A 27,838-nucleotide genomic window follows, 5' to 3' on the forward strand; every position below is an offset into this window, starting at 1 on the left:
GTCACCCCCCTGGTGTTAATTCTGCAGCCAACGGAGCTTGAACTCAGGACCCTGGGATCCCAAACCGCTACCCTAACCACTAAGCCAACACCAGGCTTATTTTTGAGGTAAACACAAGTCAAAATTTCTAAAATTGTACATTTTCATCCAATTGATTTGAAATTTTAACAGGATTTTCATATCGGCTCACTGAATACAACCACCAATTATTTTTTACTTCAGCGTATGCCAAAAGGTCAACATAGGCTAAAGGTCAACAACTTGGGTGGAATTTTTTAAATCCTCAATTTTCCTCCGATTGACTTGAAATTTGAACAAGATTTGCATATCAGGTCAATTAATTTAACGACCAATTGTTTTTAAGGTCAAAAGGCCAATGTAGGCAAAATTTCTAAAATTATGAGATGGGGCCAAAAACTATATATACATACTGTATATATATCATGATATCTCAAAAAGTTGTGGATGGATTCGGACGAAACTTGTTGGACGAGTTCGGTGTGTGTTGGACGATTTTGGTGAAGATCCAAATCTAGATTCGGATTTACGAATTTTTTAATATACAAGGTGATTCTTCACCATTGAGAGATGGGGCCAAAACGATATACTGCAAAGCATGGTGTTTCAAAAAATTATTGGACCCATTATGTTCCACTGGATCAGGCATTGCATGGTGGAGGTATGCACTCTACCAAGTGCCCTTCTAGTTCTCTTCTGTTTTTGCTTTTGTGCTTCTCTTAAATCCTTCCTCACATGTTATGGGGGTGTGTGGGGTGTGTATGTTGGGGGGGGGGGGCAGTGGTTATGGATATATTTTCTACTTACACAAATATGACGGAAATTTCACCACCACAGCCTTCACCCCATATACACCATGCAAAAACAGACTTAGAGACAAGAAACCAAGAAATTTGCCCACGGGCCAAATCTTTGGGTAGAGTGGGGACCACGTGGGAAGGATAGCACAGTTCAATCATGAGGGCATAGGCAATAGGAGCCAAGCCAAGGGCATGGCGAGAAAGGCAGCACTGTGAGTAAAAGTGGCTACAGGCCGGGAAGTGTATAGTATGATTGTTGGTTTTAGCTGTTCTGCAAGAGACAATTTCAGTTTCTGTGTGTGCGTGCGTGCGTGTATGTTCTTTCCATAAGTCCAATCTCTCCCCACAGTGTTGGCTGTGTGTAATAGGGTACTTAGTACTGAGTGGGCAATGGGGCTATGGCATTCGGGCAAGAACCATTATGGGTGCTGCATAAAGACACCACTTGACCAAGCCCTTGACTGCTCACCCATGGAGAATTTGCAAGGTTCTGAGCAGAACCAGTTACACAGATAATAAAGCAAAGTTTTCCAGTATGCTCCATGGGTTCCTGGAATGCAACGTCGATCGTAGATGAAGACGACCCTGTTGAGACCACCCAGCAAGGCACTGAAGTGGATCAGACAGAAGACTGTCAAATACTCTTGCTAGTAAGAAAACTGGATAGATTTCATGTGACAGTACCTGCTCTGTAAGAAGGAAAGTGGTTTGCAAATGTGACTACTGAGGAGATGAGGTGGTCGTATTCACAGCTGGCCAACACTTGATCCAGACCAACACCTGATCCTGTCCAAGACAGAAAGAGGAGAGGATGTTCATGCAATTTTCACCGTCAAAGCCTTTGCTGCATAATAGACTGGAGGGAAGCATTGGAAGGCCTGGGGTTCAATATTTATTACAATCCTACCTGAAAGAGTATGAAGGAGCTCAGAGATGTAATTTGGGAAGTTGAATTACGGAAAGATTTGGGAGTGCTCTGGCATTCTTCCTGAGATGATGAAGATCACAGCATGCTGTGATGAAAACTTCTGACCTACTATGACTCTTATTATTAATATTATTATATTATTATTATTATTATTTTGTATGCAGTCTGTGGTTGCTGGTTCCATAATTACTGGGAGTGTGGCTGTGTCACTGATGCAGTGCTCCTTGTTTCTGAGCAGAACCTGGTTTCTGTTTCTGAGCAGAGCAGAACCAGAATGAGCAAAATCTAAGCTGGTACTCATTTTGCCGACCACAGAAAGATGACAAGCTGAGTCAACCCACCTGGTGTTATGTAACTGCATGACGGGCTCAAACCCAGACTTTAAAATCTTAAGCCAGCCAACTTAACCATTAAGCCAACACAAGGCTACCTACTACTCGATTTAGTAGACACAGTGTGGAGGAAGAATAAGGTCCACAAGTGGGATTCAATCTAAAGTATAAACCTGACAGGAAGTTCTAAAGTTATACAGTGTACGTACACAAAGCTGATGAGACATTGCTGACAAAACTGGTCTGAGATTCGAAGCCAATATTCAAACCCAGCCTAGATATGTTGGAGGTAAGTGTGCATTCTTCTTGGCTATCCTACTGGGCCCCGTATTATGCATTACATAGTCTCTGATGAGTAGTTTTCATTTCCCTTCGAGAATTTTTATCTTTTTGTTATTTCGTTTCAGGATTGATTGTCTTTTTCATTGCATTTGGGATTGTGATGAGCAAGATGGGCGAGCAAGCCAAGCCAATGGTTGACTTTTTCAACATCCTCAATGAGATCATCATGAAACTGGTCATCATGATCATGTGGTGAGGATTGTGTGTGTGTGTGTGTGTGTGTGTGTGTGTGTGTGTGTGTGTGTGTGTGTGTGTGTGCGTGCGTGCGTGCGTGCGTGCGTGCGTGCGTGCGTACGTACGTACGTACGTTTATGCCCTTGCAATGCCTTCACAATAATACATATTAAATATCCTGGCAAAGAATGGATTAATTCCCCCATTTCTATGATGTCCAAGGTATAATATATTATGACATAATACTGGCTTCCACCAGGTAGTGCTTGCTATATGATGCACATTTATACAGAGAGAACTTGGGTTCTCCCCCCAAACCTGAATGCCAGGAAGATTTTTATTTTTATTTTTTTTACTCCCTAAAACACATCTGTCTGCCTCATGAGTACAACTACCAGTTTTTGACTCATTCCATCCGGTGGTTCAAGAGTGCATAAAAGTCAAACAAACACACAAACAGTATGTTTCTTCTTCTATATGCACCACAAGACTGTGGGGTAACATCATTGGCTGAGGGTGTGGCTATACCACTGATGTAATGGCCTCGGTAGGTCAAGGCATGGATTAGGAATTGTTTCATGGTGCTGGCAAAAGCTCTCCTACTCTTCGCGTCGGACACCGTGATATCTTTAATGTCCACTAACTAATGCAGGAAGATGGGACTTTGTTTAACACCATCCAAGGGACGGCACACACATTGATGAATCACACTACCTTTGAAACACCAAGATGAGATGACAGTTTATAGCTTGGCTGAGATTCAAACCTGGGCAAGACAGCTTAGAGGTAAGTGGGCATACCTCAAGGTTTAGGCCATCCTGCCAGCCCATTGAAAATTGTAATATCCATGAAGACAACTGGTATTCAGGAAAAGTGTGAAGTCCACTCAATCAAAGGACAACAGTATGATATCGTCCAATAATTCCCCCACTTCAATGATGTGTGTGGTTTTCATGCAGCGAATTGGTATTTTATTAGTCCCCATCTTGACTTCCGGTTCCGGGTTTGGAGCGACGAGAGGTCTCCTTTGGGGCTATCTGCTGACTTTCTCAAAGTTAAGTTTCCGGTCGTTATTTGTCCCATTTTAACTGTTTAATTTTCTCACCTCCATGTTACTGTGTGTTCCGAGTTCGGTTTTGTTTCAAAAATCGTGCTATTTTGTGTTTTTTGTCGACGTTCTTACAGGGTGTTTGAGGCCTAGGCCTTGGCCTAGGCTTGAGGCCTACCGGTTCCCCTCGGTGTTCGATCGTTTTTTTTTTCTTCTTTTTTTCTTCTCCCCATTACCTTCAATTTCTATCCTCCCTACTTTCCTAACGTCCCCCATTCTCCCAACTAATCTCTCTATTTCTTATCTCAAAAAAAAAAAACACAACAACAACAACAATACGCTAACCTTCTCCCGATTGTGCTTCTTCTTCTTCTTCTTCCTCTTATCTTCCTCCTCTTATCTTCCTCCTCTTCTTCCTCGATGTTTTTTCTACAACACTTCCATGACCTAATCTGTTGAAAACTCTCTCAAACATGAATAATAATATCAAAAAAGATCTTATAATGCATCATCTTCCTCTCTCACACATGTGGTACTCTTTACTGTTTCATAATGCGCTACTCTTCTGCTATTTTAACAGACTGCTCTCATTTCGACCTCTCCTTCATTCCTTGCCTAAAAAATCCAACTGTTACAGCGTTTCTTCTCTCCATTCTCTGAATTCGCCGTTATTGCATCCATCAAGAATTGTGTTAAATCGCATCTCTGACCAAAAACTTTTAAAAACCCCAGTTTGCTATGAATGTTCGCTTTCTATCAACCATTCTTTTTTACAACTTCAGTGCCAACTCACCCCCTCACCCCTCACTCTCACTCTCAAAGCAACCATCCCACTCTTCTCCCTCCAAGCCTCCCTCTCACCTCTCTCAAAAATTCCCCCCTCACCTTTCCCCCCCCTTCCATCCCTCTCACTCATCCTTCTCAAAGTTTCCCCCCCCCCTCCCATCCACAAAGCTGCCTCCCTCCACTGCCCTCTCACCTCCATCTCTTCACTCCACCTCCTCAAATCCTCAACTGCATTCTTCCCCCTCTCTTGTCCCCCTCTCTCCCCAGCACCACAGAGCCTTTTCTCCTCCTCATTTGGCCCCGCCCCTAGCTATTCTGCAATCCCCCACACTCTTTCAACAACCCTCCTTACCTCCCCCCCTCGTCCCCTGGCCTTCCCTCTCCCCTCCCCCACCCCCTGCACCCAAAGCCTCCTCCCCTACCTCTTCATTGAAAGTGTGGACCTCAAATATCTGGGGCCTTCGCTCAAACCTTTCAGATCTTTCCATACAGGCTACCACTGACAAACCAGACATAATCTGCCTAACAGAAACTTTCCTCTCCTAAGACCTGTCTGACTCCCAAGTATCTCTCCCCGGTTACTCCCTCCTCCCGTATGACAGACCTGAGCCTCGTCCTGGTGGACGGGTTGCTCTTTTCATCAAAGACTCTATTCCTCACTCTCCATGCACTGCTCTCACTCCCCCACACCCCCAGGAATACCGCTGGCTACGGCTTGCCCTCCACTCCCACCTCATGTTTATATGTGTACTGTACCGTCCACCTAACAGCGATGACTCCATCTACACCTCACTATCCGAAAACATGGACCATCTTCTATCTTCTCATCCAAACTCTCTCTTCCTCTTATGTGGTGACTTCAATTGTCATCATGCCAGTTGGATAGGTGTGGGTACCTCTCTCACCTGTCATGGCACCTCAGCAAAAGCTTTCTGCGACTCAATGGGACTGACTCAATCGGTCAACTTCCCGACCCAGATCTCAAGCAATGGTACTCCATCTCTTCTGGATCTGATTTTGACAAATTTCCCTGACAATATCTGCTGCTCTTTTTCCGCTCCATTCGGTTTTTCTGACCATGTCCTTGTCAAAGTGGACATCTCTCTGGCTGTAATCAGAGAACCACTTCACCGCTGTCGAGTCTGGCATTTCACTCAAGCCGACTGGAAGGGTCTCCAAGCAGCCATCAAACTTACAGACTGGTCTCCTATCACTACTTTCTCAAACATTAACTCATCCTGGGAATTCTTTCAAAGAAACTTGCTCTCCCTCATGCACAGATTTATCCCCTCTCATGTTTAGTTGTCCTACCCTTCCTCCCGCCCTTGGTTTACTGAAGCTTGTGGTGAGGCAGTTGTCCTGAAACAACTTGCCTTTGCCTCATGGAAAGCAAACCCAACTGAGGGCAATCTCAGTTCCTTCCACAAAGCTTGGAACAAGTGTGTATCTACCCTCAGGAGAGCCAGAAAACAACATCTTTCTCATCTCAAGTCTGAACTCTCAAACCTCTCTCCCTCCTCAAAATCCTGGTGGCGTTTAATCAAATCTGTTTCTGGTGTTTGTTCCCCCTCCATTCCCTCCCTTCCCTCAAATGGCCGCACTGCTGATACCGCACGTGAAAAGGCTGAATGCCTAAACTCAGTGTTTGCATCGAAATCTTGTGTCCAAAACCCATCACTTTCTCTGCCCACCTTACCCAGTCGCACCCAACTGTCCGTGGACTCTGTTTCCTTTTCTCCTGACAAGGTGGAGAGCTTGCTGTCAAACCTCGACTCAGATTCTGCAACCGGTCCAGACGGCATCAGCCCACGTGTCCTCAAAGCCTGCTCTTCTGCTCTTGCTCACCCTCTCTCTGTTCTATTCACCCTCTCATTTGCCCAAGGTCATCTGCCATCTGCTTGGAAATCTGAAAACATCACTGCCCTGCACAAAAACGGTGCAAAAACAGATCCCTGCAGCTACAGACGAATCAGCCTTCTCCCAATCATCAGCAAGGTTATGGAATCCATCATCACTTCAGACATGAAATCCTTCCTCTTCTCCAATGGCTTGATTTCCGATCATCAATTTGGTTTCAGACCAGGTCACTCTACCCTGGATATGCTGCTTCTGCTCTCCCAACAATGTATGGAGGTACTCAATGCCAGACAGGAAATCCGAGCCGTATCCCTGGACATATCACGTGCTTTTGACACAGTCTGGCACCCTGCCCTGCTCACCAAACTCTCTTCCCATGGTATCCAAGGCCATCTCCACTCCTTGCTCGCAGACTTCCTCTCCTGTCGCAGTCACCATGTGGCCCTAAATGGAGTTCTTTCATCCCCTCTTCCTGTCCAGGCTGGAGTTCCTCAAGGTAGTGTTCTGGGCCCTTTTCTTTTTCTGGTTTTCATCACTGATCTCTCCGACTCTCTGGAAAATCCTCTATATTTCTTTGCTGATGACTCCACCCTCTGCCATACCATCTGTCATCCCTCAGACCGGCAAGCAGCAGCTTCTTCGCTCACTGCAGATCTGGATAAAATCTTTCAATCCAGACAAATCTCACACTCTCACTATGTCTCTTTGAAAGGACCGTTTATAACCCCCCCCCCCCCATCCACTTTCTCAACAATCCTCTGGAAGAAGTCTTTTCTTTCAAGCTTCTGGGTCTCACTATCTGCCATGACCTTTCCTGGGAAAGTTACATTTCCAACCTCGCCTCCAAAGCCAGTCGCCGACAGAGAATCCTCCATCCTGCAAAGTCCTTCCTCGGCCCTCTTGAGCTCCTGACCACTTACAAAGCTTTTGTCCACAGCCTGATGGAGTACTGCTCTCCTCTCTGGGCTGGTGCTCCTGCCTCCCACCTTTCTCAGCTTCATGCTGTCGAAATCAGGGCATTTAGGATCATCGGCATCTCCCGCAATGAAGCTGAGTCTTTGGGCCTCTCACTCAATCGCTGCAGGTTGGTCGGTGGTCTTTCTGTCTTCTACCGTCTCCTCTCCAGCCTCGCTCCCACCTGCTCTCTCTGCGATTTGTCCCCACCACATTTCCACATTCCCACCACTTGCCCTCAAGGTCCGCCAACAACCCCCTTCTGGTAAAACTACCAAAATCACGAATCACTGCTCACCTTCACTCTTTCATTCCTCTTTTTTCCCACCTTTGGAATAAACTCCTTCACTCTATTCTTTTCCATTCTTCCCTCCAGGCTTTCAAAACAGCTGTTCACCACCACCTCTTATCATCCCCCATCCAAATCCTCGATCTTTTCTACCCCCGATAATACACCCAAGCCCACTTCCTTCAATTCCCCTGCTTTCCTTCCTGAAAGTCCCTGTAATGTCCATCTTCTCTTCCCCATGTTCCCCGTCCCATCCCTCTCCCTTCCATAGATCTCCTAATGTGTCTGTTCCCCACTGTTTTGTCCCTCCCACTCCCGCCCCTCTTGTCCCATGCCCCCTTACTGTGCATTGTGTGTTTGCTCTCATACGAGTCTCGACAAGGTATACAAAAAAAATTAAAACATCCGATTTCACCGAGTGAGGTCAGATCTTTGGGCTACTATCTTGTTGGGAAAACCATAAAGGCTCCTCTTTCAGTGACACCAAATAATTGGGAGGAACATAGTGGTGTCGGAAATTTGAGTGTTGCTTGAAAGGCACAAGTTGTTTCGTGTGAAGCAATTAGTGGATACATGGGCTAGTGAGGTCTGGCGATTGTGAAGAAAAGTGGAGAGGGATTGAATCAGATGACTCCATCAAAAGAACATGTGTTGTATCTGACCACTGGTGTGGTCATGCCAGTGCCGGTGGATTTGTTTTCTTAGAATTTGAAACAAATGAGTTTGAAATTGTAATTGAGGAATGAGTGGTGGAGGTTAGCAATCCACGTGCGTTAGGTATTGATTTCCTGTCCAAGATAGATTGTCACTTTCACCTTTAAAACAAGCACCTGTGGATGGAGTATGAGAAGCTGGAGTTGTTTGGCCTTGGAGGAGGACAGGTGAAACTGAGAAGCCTGCTGCAATCACAAATTCTGCAGGTGGCGAGCTGTTGGTGGTGCCACAATGGGCAGCAGGACCTGAGCTGGGTGTCACAATGGGCACTCGATTTTCCTGTGACTTGATGCTCCTTTGTTGAGACACTAAGTTGTTGGGGGGAGGTAATGTTCTGAAATTGGGATTTTCATGCATGTTATGCTGTTTTTGTATTTTTATTTTCCTGGCTGGTTATCATGTTTTCATGATGACACATTTTGCTGTTATGTGATTTTACTCTTCGGCTACTCCTGATTATTATTCTCATAAAATCGTTCGGTTAACTTTAAAAGTCACAATGAAATGGATAAAGGATACAGTGATTGCATACTTGGCAACAGTCAACAAAAGCCAGCGAGGTCATCCTTATTTGAGCAGTCCTGTACACGAGGAACAACTCAAAAGTCATCCCCAAGCATTGCTCTATTGCTTTACGATGCCGTACTCATCAGCACGCTCACTCATCCTTGCTGATGTCATGTCTGGAGGTATTAACACTTTTAACTAAGCAGATCATCCAGGATTTCAATGTTTTGCTTATTTTTGTTTATTTTGCTTATTTTTTAATTTTTTTGGATACATAGTCGAAGCTCGTGGAAAAGCTCGTACCAGTACACTGAACGGATCAGGACGCAACATGACAAAATGATGGAGTATTTATTATTATGCCCTCTTTGTAAAGTTCGAAATTTACAACTAAGGTTTTGATCGGTCTTTACTTGAAATAATGATTGTTCGATAATGAAATGTATTAACGCTGAGATTGTGTTGATAGAAGTCACTTATTTGAACAGGATATCCTTATTTGAAGTAAACTAATTAAGACAGCATCATGTCATGTGAAAATTGTTGTTTGTTTGCAGGTATTCTCCAGTGGGCATTGCTTCACTCATCTGCGGTAAAATTGCTGGAATCCAGAACTTAGAGATTGTTGCTCAGCAGCTGGGACTGTACATGATCACTGTCATCATTGGCTTGATCATCCATGGTGCAATATTCCTTCCCCTGCTCTACTTTGCCTTTACCCGGAAAAACCCCTACGTCTTCTTTTTGGGAATCTTCCAGGCTTGGGTCACAGCCCTTGGTACTGCATCAAGGTAAGGAAACTAAGACGGCCAGTAAATAGCAGATGCAACACACACACACACACACACACACACACACACACACACACACACACACACACACACACACACACACACTTCAATATCCCAGTTCCACAAAAGTAATGGAAACACGAACCAAAAGCAATCATTGAAAACTCGGGCATAATGCTCACGTACGACCTGATGATCCCATCCGGCGTGAACATAGAAAACAAAGCACTGCGACTGGACATATTACTGAGATACATAAAGGAAAAGAAGGCATTGCTAATTGAGGTTTCAATACCCAGTGATTTTAGTCGAAATAATGCAGAAATCAAGAAAATGACTAAATAGCAATACCTCAAGAATGAAGTGAAAAGATCCAGGAAGCTGAAGAACGCCAAAATTGAACCAGTGAAAATTGGAGCATCGGGAATGATGAAGAAGAACCTCACAAAGATCCATTCCACAAATCATTCCTGGGAACATTACGACAAACTAACTACAGTTGGAGGTTGTCCGGGACTCCGTGACGATCCTGAAAAGAGGCTTCGGAAGAAAACTCTGAGAACAAGAAAACTTCACAACTTCGTCCATGAATCACGATTCTTCACCAAAACAAAGATGGATACTTAACGAAACGAAGGACTCTGTTCCACCTTCTGAAACCCAAATTATGGAGAAAACAATCAATGACTGACGCACACATCCAGAAATTAATATACATTGTTATGTCGAGCATTAGCATCAATGTGAATATAATCACTTCAAGAATACCTAATGCTATGGTTGGAGTTGTCACTTCTAGTGTGTAGCACTTGTAGTGAATATCATTTGACTCTACTTCAATCAAAATCCATAAAATCTACATGTGCTCCCTTATGCGATATCACTTTATATTTGGCAAACATTTCCAATTGAATCTCCAGAAACTCAGAACGAAGATGGGAGGCAGAGACATCTGTTTCATCATCCTCTGGTCTTCGACCTCTACAGCAACAATTTCTTCTTCCTTTTTATGAAGAACGTGGCTATAGGTAGCATCAATTGCTGGGGGCACAGCTGTGCTGCTGATGCAATGTCCCCTGTTGGCGAGCGGAGGAATTTGAAATAGTTGTTCAGTTTGCAGGCGATAGCTCGCCTCCTCTTTGTGAAGGACACCTTGGGACCTTTACTGTACACCAACTAATGCTGGCAGTTGGGAACCCCAGTTTAATATCCATCAGAGGAATGGCACACACATTAACACCTCACCCTGCTTGTGAAACATCAGGATGACAGTCTCGAGCTAAGATTCAAACCCAGGCTAGACAGCATCTCTACATGTGGGAGATTGCATATTCAGTTGGTGGGTCACCTGAATAGTGAATAGCTCAGATGGCAGAGCACTGATGCAATCCACCATCCCCCAGAGGACCTTGGTTTGGTTCCCAGTCTGGGTGTGTAATTTTCCTACATATACACATGTCTGATATATATATATATATATATATATATATATATATATATATATATATATATATATATATATATATATATATATATATATATATATATATCTGCACCCCCTCATTCATGTTTGCAAATCTCCTTCCTTCCAAAACAGTTTTTTTTTTGGTTGCTTCTGCCACTCATTATTCCTCCTCTTGTTCCAACGGAAACTAAAGAGTTCATAGAACACCTCTCCCCACACAGTCTGGAGAAACAAATGACAAGGGCCGGGTTTGCAAGCGGTAAATTTGTGTGGTTGAGATGATGTAAAATGCCATAATATTTTGTCCAAGTACGACTAAACAAAAGGTTTTTGAAAGTGCCAACATGGCAATTTGGGCAATTTGTGTCCTACCGTGTTCAAGTATGTAATCCAATTGAAATAAAATTCAGATTTTAATGGTTGTAGAAAACATTTTTCGGAAGTTTACCACCATTGAGGCAGCGTCTTTTACACGATCTTATTTAACACGTTGCATTAGTTATTTGTGCCTGTTGTTTGTGTCCTTCATGACATCCTTTATAAAAGGTAAGTTTCATATTTGAAATGATTTTCAATTTCGTTTGACTTTCAGACAGAGTAAAAAAAAAAAATCTCACTCCTCTGCGCATGCGCGATCGGGACGAATTCAGAGCCAAAGTACTGATAAACTACAGGTTTGTTTTCCAATTCATGTTCCGATTCGTTTTCAAATTATAACATTAAATTCAAATCAAGTTGTTCCTCAAACATAAACTGTCATTTGTGGACAAACAGACAGACAGACAAAGTGAACTAATTGCTTAACCCTGCTTTTCACTTCGCATGTGTTGAGTAATTCTGGTTGACTGTAAAGTGCTGATTTGAACATGGACCACTGCAACCTGACATCATCCCCACGTGCAATCATTCTCTCATACCTCTCAAACTTTGTTGATAATCCTGCAAATAAGGCTCCACTTTTTAATTCGCCATTGTGCAAACACACCAAATGAGAAAATGTTGTTCTTTCTGTCTGTTGACAATCTGATGAAGATATCAGTGGCTGGAAAACAGAGCTGAGAACTATATACGGCGTTAAGTAGACTTGACAATTTGTCATGACCTTTCATTTTTGATGGAATGTGGTCACTCTGTGTTTAGGTCAGACTCATTTTATAATCAGTGGGGTAAGTTGAAGGGTAAGGTGTTCTATGAACTCTCTTGTTGTTTATCAAATCTTATTGGGTGTTCAGTTATTTTGAGCTTCCTGTTCATTTGTTTTCTTTCCATTGTTTACTCCTTGCTTTTCTCATTGTTTTAGTTTGGTGCATGGTTAGATATAAGCTTTGTTCCCCCCTTTTTAAAGTTGTGAAAGGTAGGTTCTGTATTTGTACTTCACATACATAAAACCTTATCGTCTCCAAATGTCAATGAATTAAAATAATATAAAAATATAAAAATTCATATGATTTTAATTGCAATTATCTGATGATCAAATACATATGTCGGCTCACTAACCTTCCCCCTTTCCAAGCATGTGATGATTCAATAGACCAATCTGTCCCTCTCCTTCCCTCTCCCTTGCAAATGTAATAAATAGATGGTTACTTCGGCAAAGTCAAAGTTGAGTAACATTTCTCCCTTTCTGGGTTCATCGTTTAAAAACTTCTCTCATTGCTGAGGCCAAATTTCCTTCGAGAAGCCGGTTAATTTGGTGCGAACGTGTTTCTGCAGTGCTGGTACCTTACCAGTCACATTTCGTTGCTTGGAAGAAAACCTGGGCATTGATCGGCGGGTGACACGATTTGTATTACCTGTTGGTGCTACGATCAATATGGACGGAACAGCACTGTATGAAGCCGTGGCTGCAATATTCATTGCACAGATGAATGGTGTGGTCCTAGACGGAGGTCAAATCATCACAGTCAGGTAAGGTTCCAACCCAGAGTCTCTTGATAAGAGTGTTTTCATTTTATCTTTGGACAAGTTACACTGACTGAATTTCTGCCTTTTTTAAAAAAAAAATTGCAAATAACAAGGCTTGTGCATGAGCCTCACTTCCCAATGAAAAATATTTACAAGCAAATAAAGACAAAGCATGCCACCGTGAGAGAGCATCATCCACACAAAGCTTCTTGTTCCCATTTTTCCCCTAAAGACATCAGAAGAGAATGGACAAATAAACATAATATATAGTATTTGAACTTGGCATTCCACCATGTGCCCACAGTGGAATGTCAAAGCCAAGTGCTTAAGATGGTAATGTCAAACTGGCCAACACAGGAATGGTTCATATAAACAATTAAACACAGGATTATGAGACAGATAGTCAGCGTCAAAATAAAGCATGAATAAAATTGGAGGACAAAGAAAAGACAAAACACCACAGTGAGAAATTAATGGCAGAAAAACAAATTATTGGCTCCAAGTATGGAAGCGAGGATAAACTCAGGTACGTATCGATTCCTTAGAGAGATTTAATGAAGCTGGAACAAAAAAGGATGAACAATGAGCCAGTGTTATTGATTAATGCGTTACCTTAACCAGATTCCTAAAAATAATTGTGTAATCAGTGGCCATTGCCCTGATGAAGACCTATAATATGATTACTTAAGCAGTAAAGTATAGATCAGCAAATTTCCCCTGAAATGACATTTTCTACGCTACGCGTAGAAGGATGGATTCTACGCCATGCTCGAGTCTGTGGTTGATCAGTGCCCCAGACGAGATACACTTCTTGTCTTGGGGGATTTCAATGCATCGACTGGAACTGATAGGGATGGTTATGAGGTGTGTGTTGGTCCCCATGGGTCAGGAACTATGAACCAGAATAGCACTAAGTTCCTTGACTTTGCAAGAAGTCATGGACTTAGGGTGGCTGGTTCATGGTTTCAGCGCCCACAAGCTCATCGCTGGACTTGGTATTCCAACGCTCTCGGTGTGGCAAAGGAGACTGACCATGTCCTCATTGATGGTCGTTGGAGGATGACCCAGAACTGCAGGGTCTACCGGAGTGCTCAGTTCCTCAATACTGACCACAGGCTTGTTGTAGCAACTCTATAGCTGCACCTTAAATCCTGGAGATTGGTCCCATCCCAGCCTCAGCTGGATGTTGGCATGCTCAGGGATGAGAGAGTAGCTGAGGAGTTTGCGAACAGGCTGAGTGGACACTTGGGGGGTCTGGGTGCTTTGGGGGGGGGGTCCTGAAGAGTTGTGGAGTGCCTTCAAGACCACCGTCCTTGATGTTGCCGGTGGATGTCTTGGAACTCACCGCAGGGCAAAGAAGAATTTTGTCTCTCAAGGAACACTGGATACCATCGAACAGAGTCGCAGGGCCAGGCTGAATGCCAGAGCTGAGCTGTTCGGGGAGCTGAGGCATAAAACTGTACTTGCACTGAGGGTGGACAAGGAGGCCTATGTGTGAGGAATTCAGTGAGGGGGTAGAGCATCACCTGTGGACAGGTGATTCTCGTCCCGCTTACAGGGGAATTCAGGGGAATTCGCGCATTGCGTTCATCTTACAGGGGAATTCGCGCATTGCGTTCATCCAAGCCCATCCCTCGGAGCAATGCAGTTAGAGCAGAGAGTGGTAGGCTCTTGACAGAGGAGTCTGAAATGAAGGCCCGCTGGGGCGGTTACTTTGAGCGGTTGTACCAGGCTGATCCCCCAGCTGTCGAGTTGGACATCAAGGGTGTTACAATTCCTGTTGCTGACCCTCGAATCAACTGTGGTCCACCTTCGCTTGTTGAAACACGGGCTGCGGTGATCCAGTTGAAATGGGGCAAAGCTCCAGGGATCTGTGGCATCCATGCTGAACTTCTCAAGGCTGGTGGAAATGCTGCACTCGTGTCGTTGCATGCAGTTTTGTGCTCTGCCTGGAACACAGGCATCATCCCAACTGATTGGAAGAGGGGCCTTGTTGTTCCTCTCTGGAAAGGGAAGGGTGATCGCCAAGACTGCAACAACTACCGAAGGGTGACGCTGCTCTCAGTGCCGGGCAAGGTCTTTGCTCGGATAATTCTTGATAGGGTTCGCCACCATCTGCTTGAGCACTAGCGTCCAGAGCAGTCAGGCTTTACACCAAAGAGGTCAACGATTGACCGTATCCTTGCTCTTCGTGTCCTCACCGAACGCAGACAAGAGTTTCGGCAGGGGCTGCTTGCAGCCTATGTTGATCTCTGTAAAGCGTTCGATTCAGTGAATCGGGATGTCCTCTGGAGGATTCTTGGTCTTCATGGGGTGCCACCAAAACTGATCTATCTGATGTCTGAACTCTACTCTGGTACTGAGAGTGCTGTGAAGTGTGGTGGTACCATCTCTGACTTATTTCCAGTTGTTACTGGAGTTCGTCAGTGGTGTGTACTGGCCCCCACACTTTTCAGCACTTGTATGGACTGGATTTTCAGGAGGATGTCGGAGAGATCAAGCTGCGGTGCATCGTTTGGGAATGTCAAGATCTCGGACCTTGATTTTGCAGATGATGCAGTCATCTTTGCGGAGACTTGAGATATCCTTTTGGGGGCCCTCGAGGTGCTGAATGAGGAGTCGGAGCCACTGGGATTACGTGTTTCTTGGGTCAAAACTAAGATCCAGGCTTTCGGTGACACCTTGGATGCTGCTTTCCTGTCTGTGTCTGTTCGTGGTGAGGATGGTGAGGTCGTGGAGAGATTCACTTACCTTGGCAGTGATATTCATGTCTCTTCTGGCTGCGAGTCAGAGGTCAATAGACGTCTGGGTCGGGCCTGGGGAGTCATGGATTCACTGGATCATGGGGTGTGGCGCTGCCGGTACCTGTGCGGGAGGACGAAAGTCCGAGTCTTCAGGTCCTTGGTACTTCCAGCCTTGCTCTATGGATGCGAGACTTGGACTCTGACCAAGGATCTGAGACGGAGATTTAATTCCTTTGGTACCAGGTCTCTTCGGAGAATCCTTGGCTATCGCTGGTCGGATTTTGTGTCCAACGAGCGGTTGCTGAGAGAGACTCGGATGAGATTTGTTACCTGCATAGTCCGTGAGTGTCAGTTGTGGCTGTATGGACATGTGGCTCGTTTTCCTGACGCTGATCCTGCTCACCAGATTCTCTCAGCGAGGGAGTCTCATGAGTGGAGGAGGCCAGTGGGCCCACCACGTGCCTCGTGGTTGCAGCAGGTTGGCCATCATCTCAAGGAGATGGGGATGGGCCTGGCATCTGCCTGGGGGATGGCGAGACGGAGGCCCCTGGAGTACCGGCGGAAAGTGGACGCAGCGACGCGCTGTTCTGGCACATGCTCCCATACCTGACCTGAATGACAATTGCCTTTTCCAACCTCCTCGCTGCGGTAAGTATTCGTTGCTGCATACCCAGGATTATGGACACTCTCCACACCATCCTCTGGAAAGTAACACTGTCCATCGGAGTGGAAGGATCTTCTCTGTGTACACTTCTGAAGAGCAGACCCTCCTGGAATACATTTTGGTAAGCATCACTTGGTGTCCATTTTATGGAGGCACCAATGCAATCTCCAACATCACTTTCAGACAGATTTCAAAGTCGAGGCTCTTGAAAGAGCTTGAACATATTTTTGCAGTTCTGCAAAACCACATGCCTCTACGGCAATGGCACCCAACATACAGTGATCCCCAGGCAGTTATTTCATTAGTCTTCGTGCAGTTAGTCCTCCCCTCATGTTTCGTGGGTTAACGGGATGAAGTGCGTTGCCTGCGTCTCATAGTTAGGTCCAGTAGCTATCTCTGATTCATAACTCTGATCCCTACTTCAACCCTTTCCTTTTAACCATAGTACATAACAAGCATGCAAGAACACACGCCATTCAATAGGCAATTGTTTACAAGCACACCACAGTGCCTCCCATGGCTCAGATCCTCCACATCCCCATTGCACACTACACAACTCGCCCACGGGAATGCGTGCCATTATTTTTCCACCTTACATCACACCTCGCTCACCAAGTCTCCCCACTTTGACCACAAATGCCTCCCGCACACAGGAAAAATATTCCAACACCCCCCTCCTACCTCTGCATCGCTACAATTCTCCACTCTATTTTGAGGAGCACCATGCGGCATCGGATTGTCCTCGGCGCCCCGCGATGCTCCACCATGCAACAGAGACTAATCGCTCTGCAAAGTCTCACCGGGGAAGTCCCGGGTGAGCATCCGGAATTGATACAGCCCTCATCCATTGGGGGCAAGACTGGGGGCAATGAGGAGGGGCCACAAGAAGGACTATCTGGGGGTTTGGTTCAGGTCCCGGGTTTGCATTTTGGCCCATGAAGGAGCAGTGGGTGGCGGAGAAAGTCCGCTGCGATTCAACATTCAGACTGCACTTGGTGCATGTTCAGAGCCGAGGTGCCGGCTCAGGGAGCATGCCCAATGTTAAGTCTGGAGCTCCGAGCCGTACCAAAGCTGGTAGACAACTGATCGGTTTCCGGTCCCAGAGCTTGGCAGGGTATAGCTAGGGCCACTGCAGTCCAATAGTGGAGCAGGATTCAGGCCACAACACGGCACTTTCCAGTCATCACCCCAACCTTTGCTCGGGGCTTATAAAAGGGGTAGCGAGAGCCATTAGTCTCGTCTCTTCGCTCTCTGTCTCGCTCTTCTTCAGAACATTATTGGTGTGCGATTGCCAGAACGTGCTTCTTCGTCTTCTTCTTCTTCGAGAAACTGATCCAGGGCGACTGCCCTCCTTCGAGACTCCCTGTCATGCTATTGAGGTTCCGTCACCCCCGTGCAGCCAGATGGACCATGCGGAGCACACATTGCCACATGCCCCAGCAAATAATTGAGGAGTTAATGCGCCATATCACGAGGTGGGAACGCTCAGGCAGAGCTACTCATGGATGTACACGCTACACATACAGACATTTACACAGCTTGGTTGGGGATCTTTCTCCTGACGCATCTGTTCTTCTCTCTCTCTGTCTCTGTCTCTGTCTCTGTCTCTGTCTCTGTCTCTGTCTCTGTCTCTGTCTCTGTCTCTGTCTCTGTCTCTGTCTCTCTCTCTCTCTCTCTCTCTCTCTCTCTCTCTCTCTCTCTCTCTCTCTCTCTCTCTGCGTCTCTCTCTCTCTCTCTCTCTCTCTCTCTCTCTCTCTCTCTCTCTCTGTCTCTGTCTCTGTCTGTGTCTCTGTCTCTGTCTCTGTCTCTGTCTCTGTCTCTGTCTCTGTCTCTGTCTCTGTCTCTGTCTCTGTCTCTGTCTCTGTCTCTGTCTCTGTCTCTGTCTCTGTCTCTGTCTCTGTCTCTGTCTCTGTCTCTGTCTCTCTGTCTCTCTCTCTCTCTCTCTCTGTCTCTCTCTCTCTGTCTCTGTCTCTGTCTCTCTCTCTCTGTCTCTGTCTCTGTCTCTCTCTGTCTCTCTCTGTCTCTCTCTCTGTCTCTGTCTCTGTCTCTGTCTCTGTCTCTGTCTCTGTCTCTGTCTCTGTCTCTCGCTCTCGCTCTCGCTCTCTCATGGCCCTGGCTTCACAGAGGTGGGGGTATGCCATCTTGGATGTGGGAGATCTCCGAGTCGCTTCTGGGAGACAAGTCGGCTCTCTCTGTGCCACAGGCCTATTCACAGGCCTATCCTGACGCATCTGTTCTCCTCACTCTCTCTCTCTCTCTCTCTCTCTCTCTCTCTCTCTCTCTCTCTCTCTCTCTCTCTCCCTCTTTCTCTCTCTCTCTCTGTCTCTCTCTGTCTCTGTCTCTGTCTCTGTCTCTGTCTCTGTCTCTGTCTCTGTCTCTGTCTCTCTCTGTCTCTCTCTACCCCTCTGTCCAGTCTTCTTTGGATGCACAAAGAACATCATCACTGACTCCCAATCCCATTTTCCTCTGGCACGACACCGCACCCCCCCCCCCACATTGCACTACACCACACCTCCCATTCCCGCATCTTCGACACAATCAGGATTCCTCCCACCTACATCTCCCGAAGCATTCTGAGTTGCGTTGGTCTGCCGACCATGCCAGGTATTGAGAGGCCATTTTCCCTCACCTGCTTTCTTTCTCTGTGGGCTATCTAATCTTCCGTGTGTGTGTGTGTGTGTGTGTGTGTGTGTGTGTGTGTGTGTGTGTGTGTGTGTGTGTGTGTGTGTTGACACCGGTCCAAGCCTAAATTAAGATTGTGGAAGATATTGCTACGGATTTGGAAACCTTGTGCACACAAGCAGCCAGAGTCCCCGTAGTTCAGTTATTTCGATAAGTAGGTGTTTATAGTTAGAATCCATCCCCTTTGTCAAATGGAAATTACATATGTGTGCTACGAGTTATTTAATAGTCAGGTTTATTACATCATCATCAACAACAACAACAACAACAACGACACTACCCTCACTCGACCCAGTCACCATTATGCACGTGTTCGGGACCACGGACGTGAGCGGAGGTTTCATCGACTCAGGGCTGGCTCCGCCTTAGCCAGATGGAGTGTTTGGCCCAACCACCCCTCATGGTCTCCACCCCCGACCCCAGGTCCGCAACAATATAACAGAAAAGAACAGTGGAAAGCATTATACACATTGGCAGTATTGTAGAGGGACACAACAGAGGAACACCTGGAGGAATAATGAGTACGTGGAGGAATGAAAGACTTTAGGGAAGGAGCGGAGGGTACTTGAGGTGAATAAGCAGGATGCGAGCTCAAACGCAGCAAGAAGGATGGCTAAAAGAAGAGGAAGGAAAAACCGGGGATGAAACAGTAATGGGACAACAGAAAAACCGGAGATGAAATAGCAAGAAAGAGCCTTTTCAGTGTCAATTTTGGACAGAAACACTTTCCTTACTGTTATATTTTGGCAGTACACCTTTCTGGCTTATATTTTGAGTAGGCACACATCTCAATGTCTACTTCAGGACTCCTGGTCTTCACTTTCGGCACGTTCATGCTACTCTTGTAATCACGAGGCAGGTGGAATTTTTTTATCATCCACTTCCAGTGAGGACATGTTCCCATTAACTAACATCTTCAGGATATTATGAGGGTCACCTTTAATGGGAAGACTTCCCAACTCTCACCCTTCCAACGTGTCTATGGTGGTGGACTCCATTGGTACTTTCTTTGAGCACACAGATACTCCTTCCCCCTTTCTGGTGTCTTAATTGGCCTTCCTGACAATAATTTAACAAGCACTGTGAGACTTGCAGTCATGACACAGCAAAAAATCAATTGGGGAAGCCAGTTGGACTCACTTTGTCATGGGCATCATTTTGGAAAAACTTGCAAGGCTCCACCTGGAGGTTAACCTGAAAAATAATTAAACAATTTCCCCAAGTCCACATGATATCCTGTATCAGAAAGTGCATGCTGCAAAATCTAGTGTATATATATATATATATATATATATATATATATATATATATATATATATATATATATATATATATATATATATATATATATATATATATATATATATGCAGATCAGAAACTTGCAGCTTCACAACTGATACATTATGCAATTCTTAACACCTAATAAGAAGATATGGTGTGGTTGTTGGGAAAGTACTTGGTCTTGATGTTGTTGCACCTGAGTTTTACAACATGATTCAAATGTGATGGACACTTTGAAATTTGAAAACGCATCGCCTACCAATGTACGGCCATGAAGGTTGACTAAGAATTGATGTCCCTGTTCTTAATTATGGTCCCCACTAACACACCTCTCACATGACCATGGTCTGGAAGAGAAGGAGGAGGAGATTGAGACCACACTCTGTGCAGAGCGTTTGTGCTGCTTAAGCAGTCTCCTTGGCTATTGGGCACAATCCTGGACAGGTTGCTACTCCGACACAGTATACCAGCATGCTGGCACTCGTTTTGCCGACCTCGGAAGGATGGCAGGCCGAGTTAACCCCACCTCGTATTAATTCAACAGCTGAGCGGGATTTGAACTCAGGACCCTCGGATTCAAAGCCCGCCACCCTAACCATTAAGCCAACACCAGGCATCTGGATGAGGAAGCAGGCACTAACGTCTTCCTTGGATTCCCCAAAGCCAAATTGTGATTCCGGTTGAGCACCAGTGGGGGCCTCTGAATTTTCAGCGAAGAGAAACCTATCCAGATCCCACAAATGTGATAGAATTAAAGGAACCTTTCAAATGTATGGAGGAGCTGGACTGGATGATGATACATATTTTTGATGATTTGATGTTAAACAGGACAACCGCTCCTCTTCGTACAAAAGGTGGCTCAACCAAGTACTGCAGCCGAACATTTAATTTATTTACCGGTTTATATTTGTTTTCTTCACCAAAATGCTGGATGCGAGTATACCAATGCAGGTGGCCAAAGTATTATGGCAAGGCCTGCTTGCAATATTTACCTCTGCCACTAAAGGTGGACAGAGGTTATGTTTTCCCCTGTCTATATTTGTCTGTGAGCAAGATGTCTCAAAAGGTTTTAAAGACAGAGTCAGACGAAATTTGGTGGGCAGGTTGGGTATGTGATGAGGTTGAATTGATTAGATTTTGGTGAAGATCCAGATCTGGATCCAGATACTAGAACTTTTGAAGTGATTCTTCACTCTTGAGAGATGTTAGATATACAGGAGCATGGAATGGCCAAAAACGATATACAGCACGATATGTCAAAACATTATGGACGGATTCTGACGAAACTTGGTAGATGAGTTGGGTAGCTGACAAAAACAAGCAAATTCGATTTTGGTGTGTGACAAGGAGGAATGGTCCGGATAAAGATCCAGCCTATCGGTGTGATACAAACATTAACCGTTTAGCCTGGTGGAGGCATGCGCCTCTAGTTTTCTCTGAATTCCTACATGGTATTGAAACTTTTTTAACCGAGTTCGATGTCGATTATAATCTTACAGATCTTGGGTATGACCTCCGATTTCTTTCCTTTTACCAACAGCATGACTGCAACATTAGCAAGTGTTGGTGCGGCAAGCGTCCCCAGTGCAGGTTTGGTCACCATGCTCCTCGTACTAACAGCTGTGGGATTGCCATCCTCCGACATCGGCCTTCTTCTTGCCGTCGATTGGCTGCTGTGAGTTATATAATACATTTAGCTGATGACAATGCAGGCACTTACTAATACTGAGTGGAGATAAGGTGGATAAGGAGTGGTGCAAGATGTAAGCGTTTTATTGTTAGCATATGCAATGGTAGCATGACTTCTCTTTGACATCATGACAAAACAATCGAGCTGTTTCAGGGTCATTTCATATGAATTATTTATCAATACAAAAAAAAGAAGAAATCTTGCTTTCAAAAACGAAAGATAATTGTATGAAAAATGATTTTGGAAACGTAGAGGGGTTTCAACAATATAGTTTACTTACTGAAGTACCCGGCGTTGCTCACAGAAATGCAATAAAATACAATGTGTATTTATATATTTCCTGCATGACATTTCCATTATCAAACTTGGGCGTTGCAAAAAGCATTTGGACTTGTATCGAAATGCTTCACCTTCGAAGGGATGCTGCCCCAGAGGCTGCTTGTCTCGCACGTTGATCCTCAACCCGAGTCAGTGTCCACTCTGTAGTCACAACTGCCCTGGAGGCTGCTTGTCTTGCACATTGATCCTGAACTTGAGCCTGTGTCTTCTCTGTAGTCTCAGCTGACTTGGAGGCTGCTTAGCTTGCACATTGATCCTCAACCCGAGCCTGCGTCGGCCCTCGAGTCTTGAGAGGCCTGTAGACTGCCATTCTCTTTGCATCTGATTTGTTTCTGCCTATCAGGGGGTATTTTTGGTGCCATTTTGCAGTATTTATCATGCAAGTAAGGTCGATTAACATATTTCTTATCAGAAGTGTTCCCTTGGGAGTTCCCTTCAAAGTTGACCAAGTCAGAATTGAAAATATCTTTGTAGCCCAGAGGCAGATCACTTACATGCAAAGTTCATTTTCCTTTCATGACCTGGGAATGCAAAGTAAAATGAAATATGAGTTATTCCTGGTAAAAAAAAAAAAAAGATGATCACAAGAATTAGTAATTTGTTCAGGGTGTCAGTGATGACGCCTACTCTTCATGAAGGACACCGTGTGATCTGGTGCTAAGCGATAACTTCCCTGCTCTTTGTGAAGGACACAGTGGTTGCCAACTTCTGGTTTTGTCTGTGTTCTATCCTTTTTAATTGCTGAGCACTAGCAAGGAAGCAGCACATATCATTTTTGAAGTCTTTGCTATCACAAGGCTGGGGTCAGGTTCAAACGACCGATCTTCCAGAGTCAGAGTGGACACTCCAACCATTACACCACCGAATCTAGTTTAGGTGGTAGCATGTGTTGTCCTCTTTACATCAAGAGTTTCTTCATTTGTCATTTTTGTCTTTTTCAAACCTGGATAATGATATCCAGAGAGATGTTGGATGGTAAAAGCACCTCAGGTAAGTCAGACTTGGCCAGGATTTCTTTGGTAAGATTTGTATCCATTGCCTTCACATCATCATTGGAAACGTAGTGTTGCATGAAGCTGATCATGCTGAGTTTTTGCTTTGTCTTGTCATATCACAGATTGCAAAGGCTAGGCCAAAATGCTTAGGCTTAGGCAGGTTGGTGTGAACATGGAATGCTCAGTGAACAATATCCTTTGCATCAGTATTTGATTGTCTATTGTGTAAGAAACAAATTCATACAAAAGATAAAGAGAGGGCCATTGCTGGTACATCCCAAGAATGTGACAAGATCATTAAAGCAGCAAAAGTAAAGTAGGATGATGACCTATTGATGAGCATTGGTAATCAGCAATAAACCATTCACAGCTGAAACCAAGTATAATAGTGCCTGCTATGCTTGATCTATCAGCAAGTGCGATGTGAAATCTGCAGGGTTTCAGGAAGGTAAAAAGAAAAATGTTAAGGTGAATGAAACCTCCTCGAATAATTAACCGATGAGATCACACCAGACTTCAACAATAGAAAAGGTGTCAACATGGCAGCATTACTGAGCGGATGTAAAGATGTATCGCAAGACATTGGAGTGGAAGCAAAATGCAACAACATTCAAAGGCTCAAACTACAACTGAGGAAATATATACTTTAGAGGTGACTGTTTTTCATCAACCATTTGACTGCACAAAATCAGGGCATCCATATTCAAGCTCTATATTCCTTCAAGTTGTCATGAACTCTCCCCAAAAATATAACACTCATGGGGCCAGTATAGTTAGTACCTCTGGCATGAGCACAACCACCAACAGCTATTCTGAGGACTCTGATGACGGAGGAAGAATGCTGTATCACATGGCCAAAGTGATCAAGTGCAATATCATTGACTTTCAAAGCAGATGAGTCCAACCCCTGAGTATAAATGATCCACCCCGAGTAAAATCAAAGTGTCGCAGCAGACGGTCTCTATTGGCTGCTCCATAAAATTATTGCCAATCCAGAGAAGGAAATTCGTTTTCATCGCGATAACGAAGCAAATTGACAGATTACAACCAGCCAGTGAAAATAGTTTGAGCCAGTGAAAAAAGAGTAAGTCAACATAGGCCCAAGGTCAACAACTAAGGTCAGGTCAGGTCGGGTATAGTAGCATGCGCCAGAGTAACAAGTCACTGCGTCCACTGTCCGCCAGTACTCCATGGCCTCCGTCTGGCCATCCCCCAGGCAGATGCCTGGCCCATCCACATTTCCTTGAGATGCTGATCAACCTGCTACAACCACGAGGCACGGGGTCGGCCCATTGGCCTCCTCCACTCAAGAGACTCCCTCGCTGAGAGAATCTGGTGAGCAGTATCAGCATCAGGAAGATGAGCCACATGTCCATACAGCCACAGCTGACGATCATGGACTATGCACATAACAAATCTCATTTCAGTCTCTCTCAGCAACCGCTCGTTGGACACAAAGTCTGACCAGCGATAGCCAAGGATTATATAGAGATCTGCAGAGAACTGGTACCAAAGGCATTAAGTCGCCATCTCAGATCCCTGGTCAGAGTCCAAGTCTCACATCTGTAGAGCAGGACTGGAAGCACCAAGGACCTGAAGACTCGGACTTTCATCCTTCTGCACAGATACCGGCAACGCCACACCCCATGATCCATTGAATCCATGACTCCCCAGGCCCAACCCAGACGTCAATTGACCTCTTGATCACAATCAGCAGAGACATGAGTATCACTTCCAAGGTAAGTGAATCTCTCCGTGACCTCAACATCCTCACCACAAACAGGTACAGACAGGACAGCAGCATCCAAGATGTCATTGAAAGCCTGGATCTTAGTTTTGACCCACAAAACCCGTAATCACAGTGGCTCCGACTCCTCATTCAGCACCTAAAGGGCCCCCAAAAGGATATCTCAAGTCTCCACAAAGATGACTGCATCATCTGCGAAATCAAGGTCAGAGATCTTTACATTCCCAAATGATGCACCGCAGCTTCATCTCTCCGATATCCTCCCCAGAATCCAGTCCATACAAATGCTGAAAATGTGGGGGCCAACACACACCCCTGATGAACTCCAGTAACAACTGGAAATAAGTCGGAGATGGTACCCCCACATCTCACAGCACTCTCAGTATCAGAGTATAATTCAGACATCAGATGGATCAGTTTTGGTGGCACCCCACGAAGACCAAGAATCCTCCAGAGGACATCCCGATTCACTGAATCGAACGATTTACAGAGATCAACATAGGCTGCAAGCAGCCCCTGTCAAAACTCTCGCCTGCATTCAGTGAGGACCCGAAGAGCAAGGATACGGTCAACCATTGACTACTTTGGTGGAAAGGCTGACTGCTCTGGACGCTGGTGCTCAAGCAGATGGTGGCGAACCCTATCAAGAATTATCCAAGCAAAGACCTCCCCAAGCACTGAGAGCAGTGTCACCCCTCGGTAGTTGTTGCAATCATGGTGATCACCCTTCCCTTTCCAGAGAGGGACAACAAGACCCCTCTTTCAGTCAGTTGGGATGATGCCTGTGTTCCAGGCAGAGCGCAGAACTGCATGCAATGACATCACTTCAGCATTTCCACCAGCCTTGAGAAGTTCAGAATGGATGCTACAGATCCCATGAGCTTTATCCCATTTCAACCGGTTCACCGCAGCCTGTGTTTCCACAATCGAAGGTGGATCACAGTTGATTGGAGGGTCAAGAATAGGGATAGTAACACCCCGTCATCCAACTCGACAGCTGATGGATCAGCCTGGTATAGCTGCAAAAAGTAACCAGCCCAGCAGGCGGGAGTCCACTTCGGACTCCTCTGTCAAGAGCCCACCACCCTCCACTCTAACTGCAGTACACAGAGGGATGGGCTTGGAGGAACGCAATGCGCGAATTCCCTTGTAAGCAAGACAAGAATCACTTGACCACAGGTGATGCTCTACAGTCTACCCCCTCACAGATTGTTCGCACATAGGCCTTCTTGTCCACCCTTCGCACACACAATTTTACGCCTCAGCTCCCTGAACAGCTCAGCTCTGCCATTCAGCCTGGCCCTGCGACTCTGGTCAATGGTATCCAGTGTTCTTTATAGACAAAATTCTTCTTCATGCTTGGAATTCTTCTTGTTCTGGTTGTTGTTGTTGTTTTTATTATTTTTGTTTTTACAAGAGACAATATTTGGAACATGAGTTCCAAGACATCCACCGGCAACATCAAGGATGGTAGTCTTGAAGGCACTCCACAATTCTTCACCATTCCCCAAAGCACTCAGACTCCTCAAATCCCCACTAAGTCTGTTTACAAACTCCTCAGCTACCCTCTCATCCTTGACATCCAGCCTATGCTGGGATGGTACCATTCTCCTGGATTTAAGCTGCAACTTCAGAGTTGCGACAACAAGTCTTGCTACAACAAGGAACTGAGCACTCTGGTGGACCCTGCAGTTCTGGATCGTCCTTCAGGGACCATCAACAAGCACATGATCAATCTCCTTTGCTATACCACCAGCATTAGAATACCAAGTCCTGCAATAAGCCTGTGGGTACTGAAACCATAAACCAGCCAACCTACGTCCATGACTTCTTGCAAAGTCAAGGAACTTAGTGCAATTCTGTTTCACAGTTCCAGACCCTTGGGGACCAACACATGTCGCATCGCCATCCATATTAGTTACAGTCGATGCATCAATATCCCCCAAGACTGGAAGAGTAGCTCACCTGTGGCACTGATCAACCACAGACTGGAGTGTGGCATAGAATGCGTCCTTCATAGTGAGTTCACGTGCTTCAGTTGGAGCATATATAGAGACCAGGGAAACAACACTCGAGGAGTGATGAATCCTTTGTCTCATCATGCGCTCGTTGACCGGTGTTACCTCAATTATTATTGGGGTCAGTTTATTAGACACAGCTACAGCAACTCCTTGAGTATGGTAACCATCGGAGCAACGAGACCAATAGTAGGTGTAACCACCTGCCATGCTCTCACCGCAATCCAGTCGCTGAACCTCAGAGAGAGCTGCAATACTGATGTCCAACCGCTTGAGCTAACGTGATAATAACAGAGACAGGTGATCATCCTCTCTTAGTGATAGGACATTCCAGGCACCCACCCGGAGGGACTGCCTCATGTTAACCCAAGGTGACCGCCGTCTAGTGGACAACACCTCAGCACCACCCCGACACACACGACCGCAATCTGAACCAGTAAGGTTACCCCATAGTTTTCCTCTGGTCGTCAAAGAGTGGGGGTCCCGAAAGCTTTGCCCTAATCCCTTCATCCGGTGAGCTGCCCTGCACAGGGCAGCTGCACAAGAGGTACTCCCACGGAGTGGGTTTTCAGATCTTTGTGCTTTTAGTCCATTTTCTAGAATAAAGGGTTTTACGGTAGCTGGAATGCAAATCCTGCCACAAACCTGGTAATAAAAAGTAACCCAGCCACAGGAGGACGTCTACAGATACAGTTGAGCACTAGATATGGATGGGCATTGGCTCACAAAGAGCCCATCCACCCTTTGCAGATTCACAGTAGCACATT

General features: G+C 45.4%; 1 protein-coding gene across 2 annotated transcripts in view; it reads left to right on the forward strand.

The window, feature by feature from the left end:
* The window catches only part of SLC1A2 (solute carrier family 1 member 2), a 76,266-nt gene that overhangs the window by 36,956 nt on the left and 11,472 nt on the right, over nucleotides 1-27,838 (forward strand). The window contains exons 6-9 of one of the 2 annotated variants that reach the window (XM_085883390.1): nucleotides 2,486-2,612; nucleotides 9,307-9,540; nucleotides 12,719-12,913; nucleotides 21,823-21,957. In XM_085883390.1, coding sequence (XP_085739516.1) covers nucleotides 2,486-2,612; nucleotides 9,307-9,540; nucleotides 12,719-12,913; nucleotides 21,823-21,957 — 691 coding nt within the window. Of the gene's footprint in view, nucleotides 1-2,485; nucleotides 2,613-9,306; nucleotides 9,541-12,718; nucleotides 12,914-21,822; nucleotides 21,962-27,838 lie in introns of those variants that run through there. The other variant, XM_085883391.1, reaches the window with a different exon arrangement.

This window comes from Eptatretus burgeri, chromosome 5 (assembly GCF_056783735.1).
Source record: "Eptatretus burgeri isolate ZD-2024b chromosome 5, Ebu_testis_v1, whole genome shotgun sequence".
Lineage (NCBI taxonomy): Eukaryota > Metazoa > Chordata > Myxini > Myxiniformes > Myxinidae > Eptatretus > Eptatretus burgeri.